The 16,133-nt window shown below is 39.3% G+C and overlaps 1 protein-coding gene across 19 annotated transcripts in view; it reads left to right on the top strand.

Annotated features, from left to right (window-relative positions):
- ptprk (protein tyrosine phosphatase receptor type K) overlaps window positions 1-16,133 on the top strand; it is a 135,799-nt gene that overhangs the window by 75,146 nt on the left and 44,520 nt on the right. For all 19 annotated transcript variants that reach the window (XM_059357124.1, XM_059357123.1, XM_059357113.1 and 16 more), the window contains exons 9-11: window positions 623-797; window positions 10,329-10,441; window positions 11,269-11,449. In XM_059357124.1, coding sequence (XP_059213107.1) covers window positions 623-797; window positions 10,329-10,441; window positions 11,269-11,449 — 469 coding nt within the window. The remainder of the gene's footprint in view (window positions 1-622; window positions 798-10,328; window positions 10,442-11,268; window positions 11,450-16,133) is intronic.

Genomic DNA, 16,133 nt, shown 5'->3' with positions numbered 1-16,133 from the left:
TGACAGTAAAGTTACAATATTGTGACCACCACAGACTGAAATGTTCATAAAGACGGCTATCTCAAAAACACTGGGCAAATAAAACCAAAAATCTACATGGCTAAATGCCACTAGAGGCAAGTGAGAAAATATGTATTTGATCATTTGGGACGGACCCTTTAATATGAGAGCAGTTATGTTTTGCATAAAAAATAAATAAATACAAAATCCACATAGATATAGTTGCATGCCCTCAAAATGAGTGTAGAAATGGATAAAAGCCAAAAGAAATGAAACATTGTATTCATTGTGCCGCCCTGAGGACCAGTACATCCAATAATAAAAAGAGTGTCATCCTCACACACACACACACACACACACACAGAGCGACCCCAGGCCATACATCCTAGCAGCTAACATGATTAAGAGTTTAATAGCTGCTGATTTCATTATGGCTCTATTGTAGTCATGACCTTCAAACCTGCTGTCGGGGAGGCAGTGGGGAGGTGTGAGTATGCATGTGTGTGTGTCTGGGTGTGTGTGGTCCAGTGCTGCCGTGTGACCTTGAGCAAGGCAGTTAACTCTGTACCAGCCTCTGCAGCAGCACCTGATGTCTGCCTCTGTGTGTTTGTCTGCGATTTAGAGGAGAAACGGAGAAGATATTCCCGTGGCTCTGACCAAAAACATCAACCACAGACGATTCGCCGCCTCCTTCCATCTCAAAGAAGTCACCAATCAGGATCAGGATCTGTACCGCTGCGTCACCCAATCAGAGCGCGGCTCCGGGGTGTCCAACTTTGCCGGTCTTATCGTCAGAGGTGAGGATTTAAAAAAATGTTTCCAAGGTTATTTGATTGTTTTGCCTGGTCCTGTTTTATGTTATCTCTATAATTCTTGTGTTCTCTTGTGTTTTCTCTGATCAAATTTTTGATACTTCAGCTTTAGTGGAAGGTAACAAAGGTGCTTTCCACTGACTTTTCGTTAAGCCCCACCCCCTTTAGTTACTGTGCTCTCAACATTTTTGGTAATTTTTTCAAACGATGGGCCCTTGTTGTCAGACTGAGGTACAAAACAGCAAGCTTTGCATTTCTAGCTGTTAAAAACCCAAAATATGCTAAAACACAGTCTCCAGCTGACTTTTTTATTGTTTCAGGCTGACTTGTTTTAAAATGTATGACTGCGAAACATAAATTTGCACTTGGCTACATACATGATAGCATGCTAAAGATATTAAGGCTAAAGTTACGTCATCCTCACCAGTTGATGATCCATGTAGAAGACGTACAAATAAAGAAACATTATGCATGTATTACAGTGTTGAGCTAAGTAATGCTAGTGTTATAACTATGATAAGAAAGAGTCCAATTTTATTCAACATTAAACTGTTTGGCTTCTCAGCTGATATTAGGACAACCAAGACACAGGTTGGGTTTATGCTTTCTTGTTTGTATATTTAAACATTACCATTACAAGAGAAAAAGCCGTTAAGATGACATACTTTCCGCCAGTCACGTTGACATTCATACTGCAATTGCAGGTCAGCATTGGTCTGGTGTTCCATACTTGCCATAGTCTGTTTAATTCATGGACGTCGCTCATAGGTTTCTGAAGAGCTGGAAGGAAGCTCAAAGTGGCACATGGGGGCAGCCGCCTGTCACTTTAAGCAGCCATGCCCTTCATTATGCATAACTTTAAGCCTTATATTAAAAGGATGATGTATGTAAAAATGCACCACTAGTACAGTTGTCATAATGTTGATTTCCGCTGTGAAGTTTGACATTTTAACATGGGCATCAATAAGGATTGACTCAATTTTGGAGCCACGCATGATGATGATGGTAAACACCAAGTTACTAAGATATGTAGTAAGCTCGTAGGCAGACAGTCTAACATTTGCAGCTTACGTTAGTGCAAACAAACACACTGTTTGTTTGATTAATTCTACAATTTTTCGATTATTTTGTTTTCACTTTGAAACGTCAAAAAAAAAAAACATGGTCGCCCATAAAGTTAGAATAAAGTACTTTTTTTTTCTCTTTCCATGAATTGATTGTGACAATGTGATTTATTCTTGACAGAAAAAGTGTATAACTTCTCGAAACTTTATTATTATTATCAGTCTCTTCCAAACAGATAACAATGAAAATGAAATGATTGTGTCTGAAAACAAAATTATTCAAACTTTATGGGCAGTGGTTTAATAATAAAAATAATAATAATAATTTTTAAAAAATCCATTTTGAAAGCCCAAGATTAAGTAATCGGAGACAGATTGGTTTAGGATAATGTTAAAAAGTTGATTTTAACCTTTCCATGAACCTGTTGTTGACCAAAGTTGACCCACTTATATATACAATATTTTGTGTTGTGGGCAACTTTTGTATTCTGTTTAACTTTGAGAATGTCAAATATCTTTTCCAATCAAATGTGCATTCACTGTGTCTGACTGATAAAATGTAAGTCACTAACACAATATACACTAATGAGGAGTTTGTGTGCAAGTGTATGTAGATGTGTGTATTCTAGTCTTGTGTTTGTGTGCGTGAAAATACTCGTGTGTGTGTGCGCGTGTTCATGTTCATGTGCGTGTGTGTGTGTGTGTGTGTGTGTGCCCGTGTGGGTGTGCAGCAGCTGCATTCGTGTCTATGCGCATGTGTGAATGAAAAACTGTGTGTGTGTGCTCCGGCTGTCATGTGCAGCTGACATGTGGTTAATAAGGTGTCACCAATGTGTGTTTGAGACGGGATGCTTTATTCATTCACATCCAATAGCTTACATATTCAATTCATCTCCCAGAGAGAGGCAGGGGAGGAGGGCAGAGAGAGGGTGAAGGCGCAAGAGATTCAGAAAGAATGATAAGGGAGTGACAGAAAAGGAGAGGGTGGGAGGGGGAGAAATGGGAGATAGAGGAAGGGGAGCAAAGAGAGAAGAGGAGATGGTGAAGAAAGTTAAATGTAAATAGTCTGCTCATTATCTCAGGAATATCCATATCAGAATCAGGAATATGTCTGAATATGTAAACAGCTGAGCAGAGTTATGTTTATTATTCTGCATAAGAGATGGCGGAGGAGAAAGAAATGAGAAATCAAAGCAGAAGCGAGCACCATGAATATGAATTTCAGCTGGTGTGGCCCAGATAATGGAGCTCTTACACTGTCCAGTTTAGTGGATCAGCTCTGGGTGTCACTTGAGCAAGACACTAACACTGCAGAGGTTAGGGTTACAAACCCCACTGGGAATGTTACTCATTGGTCAAAAAAATATGCCGGTTTTGCAGACACACGTTTTTTTCTGCAGGACCCTGCTGATTTAGTAAGAATACGTAAGTGGCTGATGTTTATTTATCATGAACATCTTTTTTTGAAGGCGAAGAGGAGAGCGGAGATGGATCCGCTCAGCAGGAGGCTTGAATAGGAGGCCCAATCTACATGTATGAAAATAGATTCAGGTTCAATAAGACGCGTTGAGCGACGTATGTTTCGTAGCAAGGCAGCAACTCAGGAACCAGCTGCTTTCTCAATCTGCGGAAAAGATTTCTTTTGGAGCTTAGAGGGATATTGGCGATTATGAATATTGATCCCGAGTGTGGTTGTTAGAAAGATATCACAATAAAAAGAATGAGGACTGCATGTATGAATGTGGAAGGAAGGAGAGGAGCCTCATGTTTATTTATTAGAAATATCAGATGGGAGATGAGAGCCAGAGAAAAATCAAAGGAACAGGGGATATGTTTATTTCACTTCTTGAAAAGTATGCGTGTTGGAGATTTGAGGTTCCTGCAGGACATTGACGACCATGAATATGGACAGAATTAAGCTGCATTATTAATATTCTTGCTTTGAATGTTTCACTTTAATATTTATTTATCGTGAGATTGAACGGAGAGAGGGCGGAAAAAGATGATTACTGGAGGAATCGTGTATTTGCTACGAGTCTGATGAACAGGAAAATGGAAGAAAGAATCACAGGAAAGTGCCAAAATATGACTTGTATATATTAAAAATGTTTGGCAGGAGGACAGTAACACAGGTTTCATTTTCAAAGCCTGGAAAGTGGTCTGCTGGGTGATGTGAGATTGCCTTAGTGCAGGTACGCACAGGCCTAGTCTATTGATATTTATAACATGTAGATGACAGAGATGTGCCATTATCGTCTCCCTGTGTGTGTGCTGAAGCTGTCAAGATCAGAGAAAAGAAGCACATTTTGTAGAGGCAGAGGTGCATCATGGGAGCATGAGAGGCGACATGGGATTCCCACTATTATATTTATATTTTATACTTGCACCTGGATGTTTCACGCTCAGAAATGTGAACTTGTCTTTATTAATTAAACTGCTGATTATGTTTCCAATAAAATGGCAGAAGAATGTGCTCAGAGCACAAGGTGACATCTTCCAATGACTCACATTCGACATTCAGTTCATAGGAAGTTGACATAAAATAACACGTGAAAGGCTGGAAGCAGTGAATTTCTGGCCTTTTTTGCATGAATAGATTATCGAAATAGTTGTTGTTGCTTGAATAGTGAATTAATTAAACATCCCCTTTACTCAAAAATGTGTTTTTCTTGCTTTTATGTCCTCTAAAATGTCTAACCTTGACTGTAGTGACTTGTGTCTGTGCAGAGATTGTCATTGGAGAAGTGTTTTTACATTCCTCCTTCTGAACAGAGATGTCTTTGACTTTGCACAATTTCAGATTGAATGCACGGCAGGCAGGCTAGACAAGTTTTTCACCGTATGTTACACGAACACTGCCAGTTATGGGCTAACAAGATGCTAACTGCACTTAACATTCTGATACGTCCGTTGATTTTGGTGCCCAGTTGGTTCCTCGTCGAAGTCTGGAGGCTCAAACCTGTATAGCTGAATCTCTCCAATGTTTCCTATAACACATGTTGGTGTGCACGACTCATAACCAGTCAACCTAAAGCAAACCGTGGTGGATGAAGAGGCACGAGATCCAGAATTCATTAGTGAGGGAGGAGGGGTGGTTGTGTTCACAATCTTTTTTCAGTCTAAATATACAGTATGAACATGTATTTCAACAAATTCCTTATTTTAAATGACAAATTTTAAATATTGTCACAACATAAGCAGTCATGCAAGAACTCTGCATAAATATAAGTGAATAAATTAAAAAACGTTTAAAATGTTGATTCAAATTAGGAAATATGATCAAAAGCCGGCCAATTGATGTCATTTTACTTTGAATTGGCATAAGCCGATGCCTGAGTTTTCGAGGCTGATTATTTTCTTATTATAGTATTTCATGGAGCCAACACCAGGAAAGGTCATTATAATTTTTTTTTTATTAATGCAAGTTTTCTAATTTTTGTTCTCTCAGAAACAAGGCTGCTATCTGCAGATAAGTGGTTGTTTAGTGCACAAAAACTTGATTAATTTTTATTCTTGAGTAATTTCTTTCCTCACAAAGTTTAGTTTTTTGATTACCAGTGGACCATAAGCGCACTGACAATGCATAACAGTTTTAAATTTATCTTCATTTAAGCAATTTTGTGTCTAATTTGTTATTGTTTAGTTTTTGTCAAATGCAGAAGAAATCAAAACAACAACATGATATCAGCATTAGATATTTCTATTGGCGATGAAAACCCAAATCAGTCGACCGCTAGTGTGTGAGAGACAAGAAGTATGAGAGACTGTGTGTGTGTGTGTGTGTGTGTGTGTGTGTGTGTGTGTGTGTGTGTGTGTTTGTGTATGTGTATATGTGTGTGTCACTAGTGGTTTGGTCAGAGCCGAACTCTAATAAAGCCTTGCCCTCTGGTTCCTACAGTGACAGAGCGCATCATCACGCCAGCTCGTATCACACTCACACACAAACACACACTCACAAACACACACACACACACACACACACACACACACACCATGCCAGCTTGCATTACACACAACCCATGGCCTAAAAAGCTCCTGCAATATTATTGTCACACACACATGCACACAAACACAAACACACGTATCAGACTTAGGAGGATGCACAACTGACTTGAACCCATGCAACTGTCTTAAACCTATAATGGTTCACTTTAAAAATGTCCCTCTGTCTTTTTCAAGCTATCACACACACACACACACACACACACACGCTCACTCTTATTAATAGTGACAGGTGAAGCTTCAGGCATTATGGAACTATAGAAAACCTACGACCACTGTTGGCTGTCGATACGGCTGCACACACACTCTCACACCCCCACACACACTCCTCTCGTGTCCTGGAGGTCAGGCGTCCTCCAGTGAGCTCCCTGGTGATGTCAGCAGCGGTTTGTGAAAAGTAAACTTTATTGACAAGGTTGCTGACGACGGACAACAACCCAGAACATGCCTAGTGGGCGCTCGTCACCAACAAAATATCCGTCTGTCTTTCTTCATGTTCCGTCTCATTGTTTGTTCACTGCATCATAAATCTTAAATCAGAAAATCAACCAAACCCTCTTGAGCTTTTTTAAAGTGATGGTGAAAACACATTAATCACGCAGACGGGTTAGGTCAGAAAACGACACACACACACATTTTGAAGTCTCCCCCCCCTTCCTGATGTTGATTTGTTTTGTTATTATCATTTACATTTGACCCATAAAAATGAGAAATGATGAGAAGGTTCACACGTGATTAATAATGAAAAAGATAGTGACAACAAGCCCAATTGCAAAACAACACCATTGATGATTTGTTAGATTTTTTTAGGTCAACTGTACAAATGACAACTGATGGAACGGGAAAAAATAAAAGAAGAAGAAGATAATCAAAAGCGTGAACCCGTTCCAGCTCTTGTTTTCTCTCGAGTCACATAATGACCCACTTACATTCTTTACTGTTTCATTTTATGTGTATTATTTATCTTTTAGATATTCAATAGGTTGAGGACACACACAAACATGTATTCAAGTCAGGCTGCAAGCAGGCAAACCCACTGTTTTCTATGCTTGAATACATTTTATCTTTTTGTGCTTTATTTCTCTATTTGTTTGTTAATCATCAAGTTGTTTACTTTGTTTATTTGATGGCGTTGCGGGCTGACATGTTGTTGACGTTGTCGGTTTTCTGAAGTCACTTCAACATTCATTATCTGGATTCCACTCTGTCTGCATGTGTGTGTTTGTGTGTGCCTTAGTCTGTGTGTGTTTGCATGTGCTGTCAAACTACAGTGTTTCATCTGTTGCTAAAAAGACACTTCCCAGCCTGCACCTCTCTGACAGCACACACACACACAAACACACACAAAGAGAAGAAGAGGTGACAGCAATGCAAAATATAGATATTAAAGGAACAACTTGCACAGTAACACACACGCACACACACATAATTTAGATAATACTTACTTTGATATGGTGTGATTGAAGCTGGATTGCAAAAAAAATAATAAAAAAATCACATTTTCCCTATCTTCATACTGATAGCAATATTGCCTGGTGGTGTGTTTGAGAATGTGGCTGCGAGAGATAAAATCCGTATGATTTACTGTATGTGAGATAGACCACAGAGTGTGTGTGTGTATGTGTGCGTGTGTGTGGAGAGTATTTGTGATTAATTCATGTGTTGATCTTTGTGTGTGTATATGTGTCAAGTTGATAAATCTTTGATGCAGCGTGTTTTAAAGTTGTCTGTCTGTGTGTGTGTGTGTGTGTGTGTGTGTGTGTGTGTGTGTGTGTGTGTGTGTGTGTGTGTGTGTGTGTGTGTGTGTGTGTGTGTGTGTGTGTGTGTGTGTGTGTGTGTGTGTGTGTGTGTGTGTGTGTGTGTGTGTGTGTGTGTGTGTGTGTTGTGCTTTCGGCTTGTCAATCACAGTTGTGTGACAGTTCGCTCTGATCTGACTGACTGGCCCTGAACCATCACACATCCATCACTTTTACGTGCAAACACACACAGTATTTATTCACTCACGGGACTTCTTACACGGGTGAATTACAAGACGTATGTTGAATTAGAAGTACAGAAGGTGCAACAGGATTGTGTTTAAAATAAAAATGCCATTACTCATTCAGTCGTTTTTATAGTTTGTGTTATGCATATACCATCTTTAAATGGCACCTTTAATGAGATGCAGTCTTCCATCTCATTAGGTAAAAGTAAAGGTAATCCATTACTGTTTTCCTTGCTTAGTCTACTTACCTATCAAAAACAAGGAGTAGTTCATGAGGAGTAGCAGAACAGGTACAGAAAGATTTTGTAAGCTTTTTGTCAGTTTGACTTAACATTGAAATACCTACATTAGTTGTGTTTCCATTAAAAGATTTCTATGTGAACTATGAAGATCTGCATGAGAAAAGCTTGATGGAAACACCAAAATTCAATAAAACGCATAAAATGTGCATAAAAGTGTTTACACTTGCTTGTAGTTAATGTGCTCAACGGGGATGGAAACACTTTTTCCGAATAAGTTCTGATGTAGTGAACATTTAACTCACATGACTGATCAGCTGTTTCCGAGCTGACATGAAAGAACAATTATAAGTTGGACAATGTTCTCTTGTTGGTGCCCAAAGTTGTCCGATTAGCAACCTCTTTTTTGTTGTTGTTTTTTCTCTCAATCTCTACTTCTACTGTTCACTGACGGATTAGCCCACAGCAACACATTGCACTGCCATGTTCTGACCAGAGTATGTTTATGCAGCTTTGTTAATTCGCTCTAAACCAGTTGATGGAAAAGTCCCTAATTCGCATTTTCTTTAATGCCACATTTCAACGTGGCTATAGACTCTTTGAAAGAAGTGAGCATAACCAGTGTGATGGCACCCAATGCTTTGTGGTCTGCCATTTTGAAGCTTTGAGTCTGATATTTTGGTCATTGTCAGGATTCTTTTTGCAACCAGAGGAGTCACCCCCTGCTGGCCATTAGAAAGAATGCAGATTTAAGGCCCTCCCACACTAGCTTCTCTTTTCAGACTCGGAGGGTGCCGCTTTGATTAGCACACCAAATGACATCTGTGATCTGAACACCTGATTCTTCTCCTTCACACCCTCATGTTTGAATAAGCACCGTCACTTGTTTATGTAGAAACCACAACAGCATTTGACGAGGTCGGACCTGTCTCTTTTAACAAGGCACAAGTCAAAATTAAATGCTGTTATATTAAAATAAAAGTTGCCGCAGGTAAAGAAACAGCTCAAAACATCGTAGGGAGACAATGTTTTTTTTATTTTTCTCAAGGTAATTTATATATTGCTTCATTCTAATACATTTCTCAGCATGACTCAGGAGGGAAAAGAGGTTAACCTAGTATGTTATCATCCTCTGCTTGTGCACTGATGAACTTTATGAAGAAGGCAGCAGAAATCACTCTGTAATAACGTTAAATGATGTAACTGATGAGAAAATGTTTAAGAAGATTCACTTAGATGGCAAAATAAGTTCTAAAATCTGTCACTCATGCAGCCTGCGAGAGAAAAACTCTTCTCCCTTCATATGAGCGTACTTTTTAAACTTCACATACAAGATGCAAAATATAACGCAAGCAGTTTGTGGCTCTTTACATAAATGTCCCTGCGAGCTGGAAGAAACATTTACATAACAGACACCTACGTCTGAAAGACAAAAATAATTTACTTTAAAGGATAGAGGAAGTCTAAAATTCATATATTCTATGTGTGAAAAGGGCTCAAATTATCGGCCACTACTGAAGCTGCTTCCAAATAATATATAAGTCCTCCAGGTTCTTGTTTTGAAGGTGGAAGGCTTTTGATGTGAAGCAGCTGCAGAGGGCATGTTTGCATTAATATTAAGTTCATTATAACTCCGACAACACTGCAAAGGAGGGAAACAACATGGCTGCTAGTGTCAGATGTCAGTGTAACTGTATGTAAATCTTCTTTATGAAGTGTCTTTTAGTATCTAGAGGAGCACTCAAGGAATAAAATGTAGTATAAATGTATTATTATTAGTTGGAAAGTAAGAATAGGAATATAGGATTGAATTACAACATCAGTTAGTGAGAAATAAACACAATGGTCTCAAAATAGCGCTTACTTTATAGCGCTTACCTGTATGACCATGAATGTTTAGCCAATTAGTTCAGCATTACAGTCACACAGCCTGGTTGTCATAATATTGCAGGTCAGAGCGTTTTCCACTTGTTCAGATGCCTCTAATAATCTGTGTCATTAGTATAGCTGCCATTCTTTACGGGTTGTTTGTTTAAAATGTTCATTTGAGCTCACAGATATTGTATCAGCTGTTATACTAACAAAGCTTTGTATGACAGTGAGTTTTTTCTTTTGTCGCTTCTCTCTTCCGTGCTGCTGTGACCTTGTTCAAGTGTGTTTCATTCATCTCGTGAGGCCCTTTGAAACGGTCTTTTTATGATCCTGTTCATTGTTTTTTTCTCCTCAGAGCCTCCACACCCCATCGCCCCACCCCAGCTGCTCGGCGTCGGCCCTACATATCTGCTGATTCAGCTCAATGCTAACTCCATATTTGGAGACGGACCTATTATACTGAAAGAGGTAAGTTCAATCAGAGACGTGCATCGTATTTAAAGGTATAATGTGCAACTTTTCTACATTGAAAATGCTTAAAACAACTGGATCTATGTGAAATATTTTGTTGAGTTGCTAAATTACATTATCCAATATGTTTCCAACTATTTTTAATCCCCAAAAAACATAATTTTTAATCAAGATATTGGTACGTTTTATTCAGTGTTAAGCCATATTTTTCAATGCACTTCTTTGACCTTGGTCGTTTTCAACTCTACATTTTTACCAGATGAAGGATTTTAGTCATCAGACGTCTAAAGTTAAGTTACTAGCAAAATAAGCTGAGCAAATGTCTTCGGAACGTCCTGTTTTTGCCACACAGACACACAGATGAAACTGCTTTATTCAGTATTTTTGCTTATTCTAAACACTTTAATCAGATGAAAAAACTGAACAAATAATACAGAAGGAATCCTAATCAACAGAAGATGACTAGAGGCGGTGCTACAGGCTGCAGCTGGACCAGACTAAAACTCTTTTTGATTGGAAAGCGACAGAAATTCACATATTGTGTGTCTAACATGTACAAAAACAGTATAAAAATGACTGGCTGTGAATTTTTTCTTGGTTTGGACCAGTAATCAGTAGTCAAGAAGAATGTATCTAAGAATGTATCTAATTCATACTTTGTCATTTTCATTGACACTGCGCATAAATTCTTAATAATAATGAATATCAGTGCCCTCTATATGACATTCTTTCTTGTTTTACATATACTAACTTGTATTTATTGCATATGTGTGAACAAATAAAAGTAAAAAAGTATATATGTAATATTTGATTCTTTCCTCTAGGTTGAGTACCGTATGACGTCAGGCAGCTGGACGGAGACTCACGCTGTGAATTCTCCCAACTATAAGTTGTGGCATCTTGACCCGGACACAGAGTACGAGATCAGGGTTCTGCTGACCAGACCTGGAGAAGGAGGGACAGGAAAACCTGGACCACCACTCATCACTCGGACCAAATGCGCAGGTAGGATGCAAACACGTACATACTTTTGGTTGTTGTACCATATAGTTTGGAGCCCTGAACCTTTTTTCTTTTTTTCAATGCATGCACATCCTGTTTTTTCTGCCCAGTTGCAGATAAAGATTGAGCTACTCTAATATTATAAGTTTTATACCACTTGTAGAATTAGATCCAAGTCCAAAAGACAGAATGTTGTAAATGTAAATGTTGTTTTGGCGTTTTGCCTTTCAGGCAAACTGGGGAATTATATTCATTAAATAATGTTGATTTAAGACTTAATAACTTTATGTAATGAATCACATCATTGAAATTTAGATTTTTGTTTGAATAATTGTATTTTTAGGGTAATATTGTCTAGAAAAACAACAACAGATATCTGAGGCTTCATTCAAACCTCAATAGAAGCTTCAAAAAAAAAATGGAATTTGATACACTCATAGGATTATAAAACTCAATAATTTTAGAAAACAACCACCAATAAGTGCAAAAGTATTCAATATCAGTCATTATCTTAGTGTTCCATTAAAAAACTTTATATTTCCACTATTTCATCACGTTTTACCATAATGAATTAAGTGAAGCATTGATTATAAACACTTACTGTACATCCACCTGAAATATGATAAATTGTTCTCAGAAAGAAAAAAGGTAGGTAACTTGACTTTAGCCGGGTGTGTTTGTGCACACAGCTTTTTTCTGCCTGTCTGATTATCTATCGATCTGTCCGTCCAGTGTTGTTCTTTTTTTGTCTTGGTATCTATATTTTAGTTGGTGGAGTGATATTTATACTATGAGCAGGCAGAGAGAGGCGCGGAGAGGTGTAGCGAGGGATAGAATTGGAGGAGAAAGGAGGGGAGAGCCTGAGTCAGTCCGTGGTTGCTCAGTGATCTGAGAGAAAGAGTGATTAAAATACTGGAGGCTCTCTCCACCTTTCTCACTTTTTATCCGACTCTTTTTTCCCATTCTCTCACTTTATTCCTGCTTTCTCATCGCCCTCGTCCTCTCTCTTATATCTCCAATTCCTCCTTCTCTGTAGCTCTCTTTCTACTCTGTTCCCTGTCGCTGCCTCTCCCCCCCCTTCCCCTTTTTCTCATTGCCTCTCTCCCCGTCTCTTTCTCTCTCTGTGGATCAATAGACGGAGGGCAGAAACACTGTCTGACATTTGTAGAAATAAACGACTGAAATATAAACACAGCTAGCCTGAGGGAGAGAGACGGAGCGAGGGAGAGAGAGTTGATATGCGAGAGAAAGAGACAGAAAGAAAAGCAGCGAGCTTGAATGAGAAACAGAATCAAGGAGTGATGGAGAGATGATGAAAAACAATAAGGCTGGAAAAGAAAGAGAAGCGGTGAGAGAGTGAGAGAGAGCGAGAGGCGAGAGAATGATGAAACTGGAGAATGAAAATGAAAGAGAGATGAAAACTCATAACCACGGGGCCTGACTGATGTCTGCCAACCTGTGTGTGTGTGTGTGTGTGTGTGTGTGTGTGTGTGTGTGTGTGTGTGTTTGAGTGTGTGAATCTGTACGTGTTTGAGTGTGTTTATTGACAGAGAGGAAGTCATAGACTTGTTCAGGCGACTCATGTATTGAACAGTTTCCTGTTTGACAGGAAAAGGAAATTAATCTTCCTCTCCTCACTCACGCAGGAACACATTTGAGTTAAAGACTCATTGTGATCCACATATTATGTTGATATCAGACCAGAGAGAGGAAATATGTTTATGAATTTAGAGAATTGCATCAAATCATTCTTTATATCTGAATATTTTTTTCTTGTGAATGGAAAGTAAAGAGAAGTCTCATGTTCTTTCTTTAGGGGGATTTCTACTCTGATTACAAACACTAAAGCTGCAGCAATTGTCCTAATGAACAAGTTATCTAGTTTTAGTTTTTTTTTTTTTAATGAAGAAAAGGAAAGATCTCCACACACATACTAAGACAGAATGGCTCCCTGTCGTGTTTAACATGCTTTAAAAGAACACTAAAACATTTTGCGAAATGCACGTATTTGCATTCATGGTGAATTCATTATTGCGGCGTGATTACATACAAAGTCAATGTAAAGGCAAAAGTAAACACCAAATCGTTGCCCAGTGAAAATGTAAATCCTGCTGGGTGTACACATGATATATGCATCTTAGTAAATCATGCATGACTTGCACAAGTCAAAATGTTGCACCTTAAACATTAGCCCTTTCAGACTGTCGCTTCATTCATTAATTCATTATCCTTAACTGCTTATCCGCACTCGGGTCGTGGAGCGATTGAACCAATCCCAGCTGACAGGCCGCCAGGCTATCACAGGGCTGACACATAGAGACAGACAATCACACTCTCATTCTCACGGGCAATTTAGAGTCACCAATTACACCTAAGTGCATGTTTTTGGACTGTGGGAGGAAGCTGGAGAACCCACGCTGACACAGGGAGAACATGAAAACCCCACACAGAAGAGCCCAGGCCGGAGTCAAATCGGCGACCCTCTTGCTGTGAGGCAATAGTGCTAACCACTACTCCACCGTGTAGCCCACACTGCCGCTTGAGAGTCACACTATCGTGCCGCAACGAGCGTTTTGCCTTAGGACGTTCATACTGATTCTGCACCGGTGTAATATTGGCATCTGTTCACATTGTAATCCGGCATTGCAGAATGAAGTGGGAGGAGATGGTAGTGCAGTATAACAGAGCAGCGGCAGTATGTGGACAATATGTGACGGTATCACAAGTGAATTTAAACCAATAATGATGGAAGAACTGCCTTTCGAGCTGTTTCTCACTATAGAGATTTCTACAGACTGAAGCAAAGATGTTCTGCATTTTGCTTAAAATTATTTGATTACTGTCGGACTCAAGTGAGAGGCGTGTTTCTGATGATAAGGTTCTCAATGATCCCATCTCTAACAGTTTCGCAAATTTTACGCCTCTGTTACTACCTCCCAAGTGGGTACAGAGCCTCGGTCACTTGGTGCCCTATCACGCCTCCGGGATGTTTCAGATTGCAGGTGCAACGTCACAGAGGCGTAAATATCACGGCTTGAAATGGCAGTCTGAAAGGGGCTACTGTTAAGCAATTTTGCTGCATTCGTGTAGCTTCGAAATAATTGGAAAAACGAGTCCCCAAATTGGAAAATTCACATGAGCGCCCCCTTAAGTTGGAACATAAACATTGTAAGACCGGGCATGGCTTGTCATTATCTGCACTCTCCCAATGCCCTTCTAGCTGTATACATATCTTGCTACCTGTTGTTCTCTCTTTGTTCCAGAGTGATTAAAGTCACTCAAATCCTCACACACACACACACACCTGTATTAATACTCATATAATAGCACACACACACACTTTGAGATAGACTTGTGTGTGTTTGTGTTTGTTGAGAGAGACACACACACAGACGGGGTAGGAATGTTATTTAAATGGTAATGATTCCTTTGCTGTTTCTGTTTGGTTAGGTTTGTCTGATCCCACCACCTGTAGTTTACTGAATATTTAGTTCAATGCAAAATAATGAAGACGTGCACGCACACACTCACACAGGGAAATGTGTGCACAAACACCAGGCATAAACCCAAGCATGTCACCGCACAAAACACTGTTTAATTAAAAACCAATAAAGTTAATAAGATACAGAGCAGGAATCACACACACACTGCAGAGCAATTGATATGATAAGAGGAGGGATTTCATTTCTTCTTCTCTTTTTATTTTTTCTCTTTTTATCTCTTCTTCTACACCTTTTTTTATATCTCTTCTATCTCTGCTTCTTTCTCATGCTCCCTCTGTCTCTCCTTTTCTCCCACTCCTCTCAATTTTTCTTCTGTGGTGATTCATTGCTCTTGTCAGAAGGGTGAAAAATAATCAACTTGAAGTGAAGAGTTAGTGAGTGTGTGTATGTGTGTGCGTGTGTGTGTGTGTGTTGTGTGTGCACATGCATGTGTGTCTGTGTGACAGAAGAAGGTGATGAAGTAGCTTTTAATCCAAATCCTGAATTTTCTGCTGAAAACCTCTTGGTCATGGCAGGTTACACACACACACACACACACTCTCTCACACACACACACACACACACACACACACACACACACAGATGGACACACACTAACAGGCATGAGCACACACAGAAGGGAGACACACTAAGCGGTATCGAGATGGAGAGAAATGTACAGACACACACACACACACACACACACACACAGTTCAGAGAGTCACAATATTTCTCGTATGTTGCACAAACTCAGCATCACATGGATTAATGGAAGAATGGAATCACAAAACACACATTTCCAGACGCACAAGCACAGATGTGAAGGAATCACACACAATATATCACATGTACTTCTTTATATATGTGAAAACGCGCACACACGGACACACAGTCAGCAGTACGACGCTTTCAGGGTCAGCCCCTTGAAAAAGCAGCCAAAGACATACAGACACAGTAGTGTCCGCTGTGTGTGTGTTTCAGAATTTATTTTTTTACAGTTATTGGCACATTTTAATGGTTTTGTGTGGATAATTGTTTGCCCAGAGTAGGCTCAAAGATAGGTTTGTTTGGGGAAGAAAAACCTTGAACTCTATTGCGTAAAAAGAGCTGGAAATATATAGTTAAAGAACAAAATGTGACTGCTACTCTGAAGAAAAAAAAATGTGTTCTATTTGTAAAAAATGACCACAATATTTTTCCATTTT

The sequence above is a fragment of the Centropristis striata genome, chromosome 18, assembly GCF_030273125.1.
Source record: "Centropristis striata isolate RG_2023a ecotype Rhode Island chromosome 18, C.striata_1.0, whole genome shotgun sequence".
Classification (NCBI taxonomy): domain Eukaryota; kingdom Metazoa; phylum Chordata; class Actinopteri; order Perciformes; family Serranidae; genus Centropristis; species Centropristis striata.
Note: the sequence above shows the minus strand (reverse complement) of the source record. Positions and strands in the feature narration are given on the sequence as shown.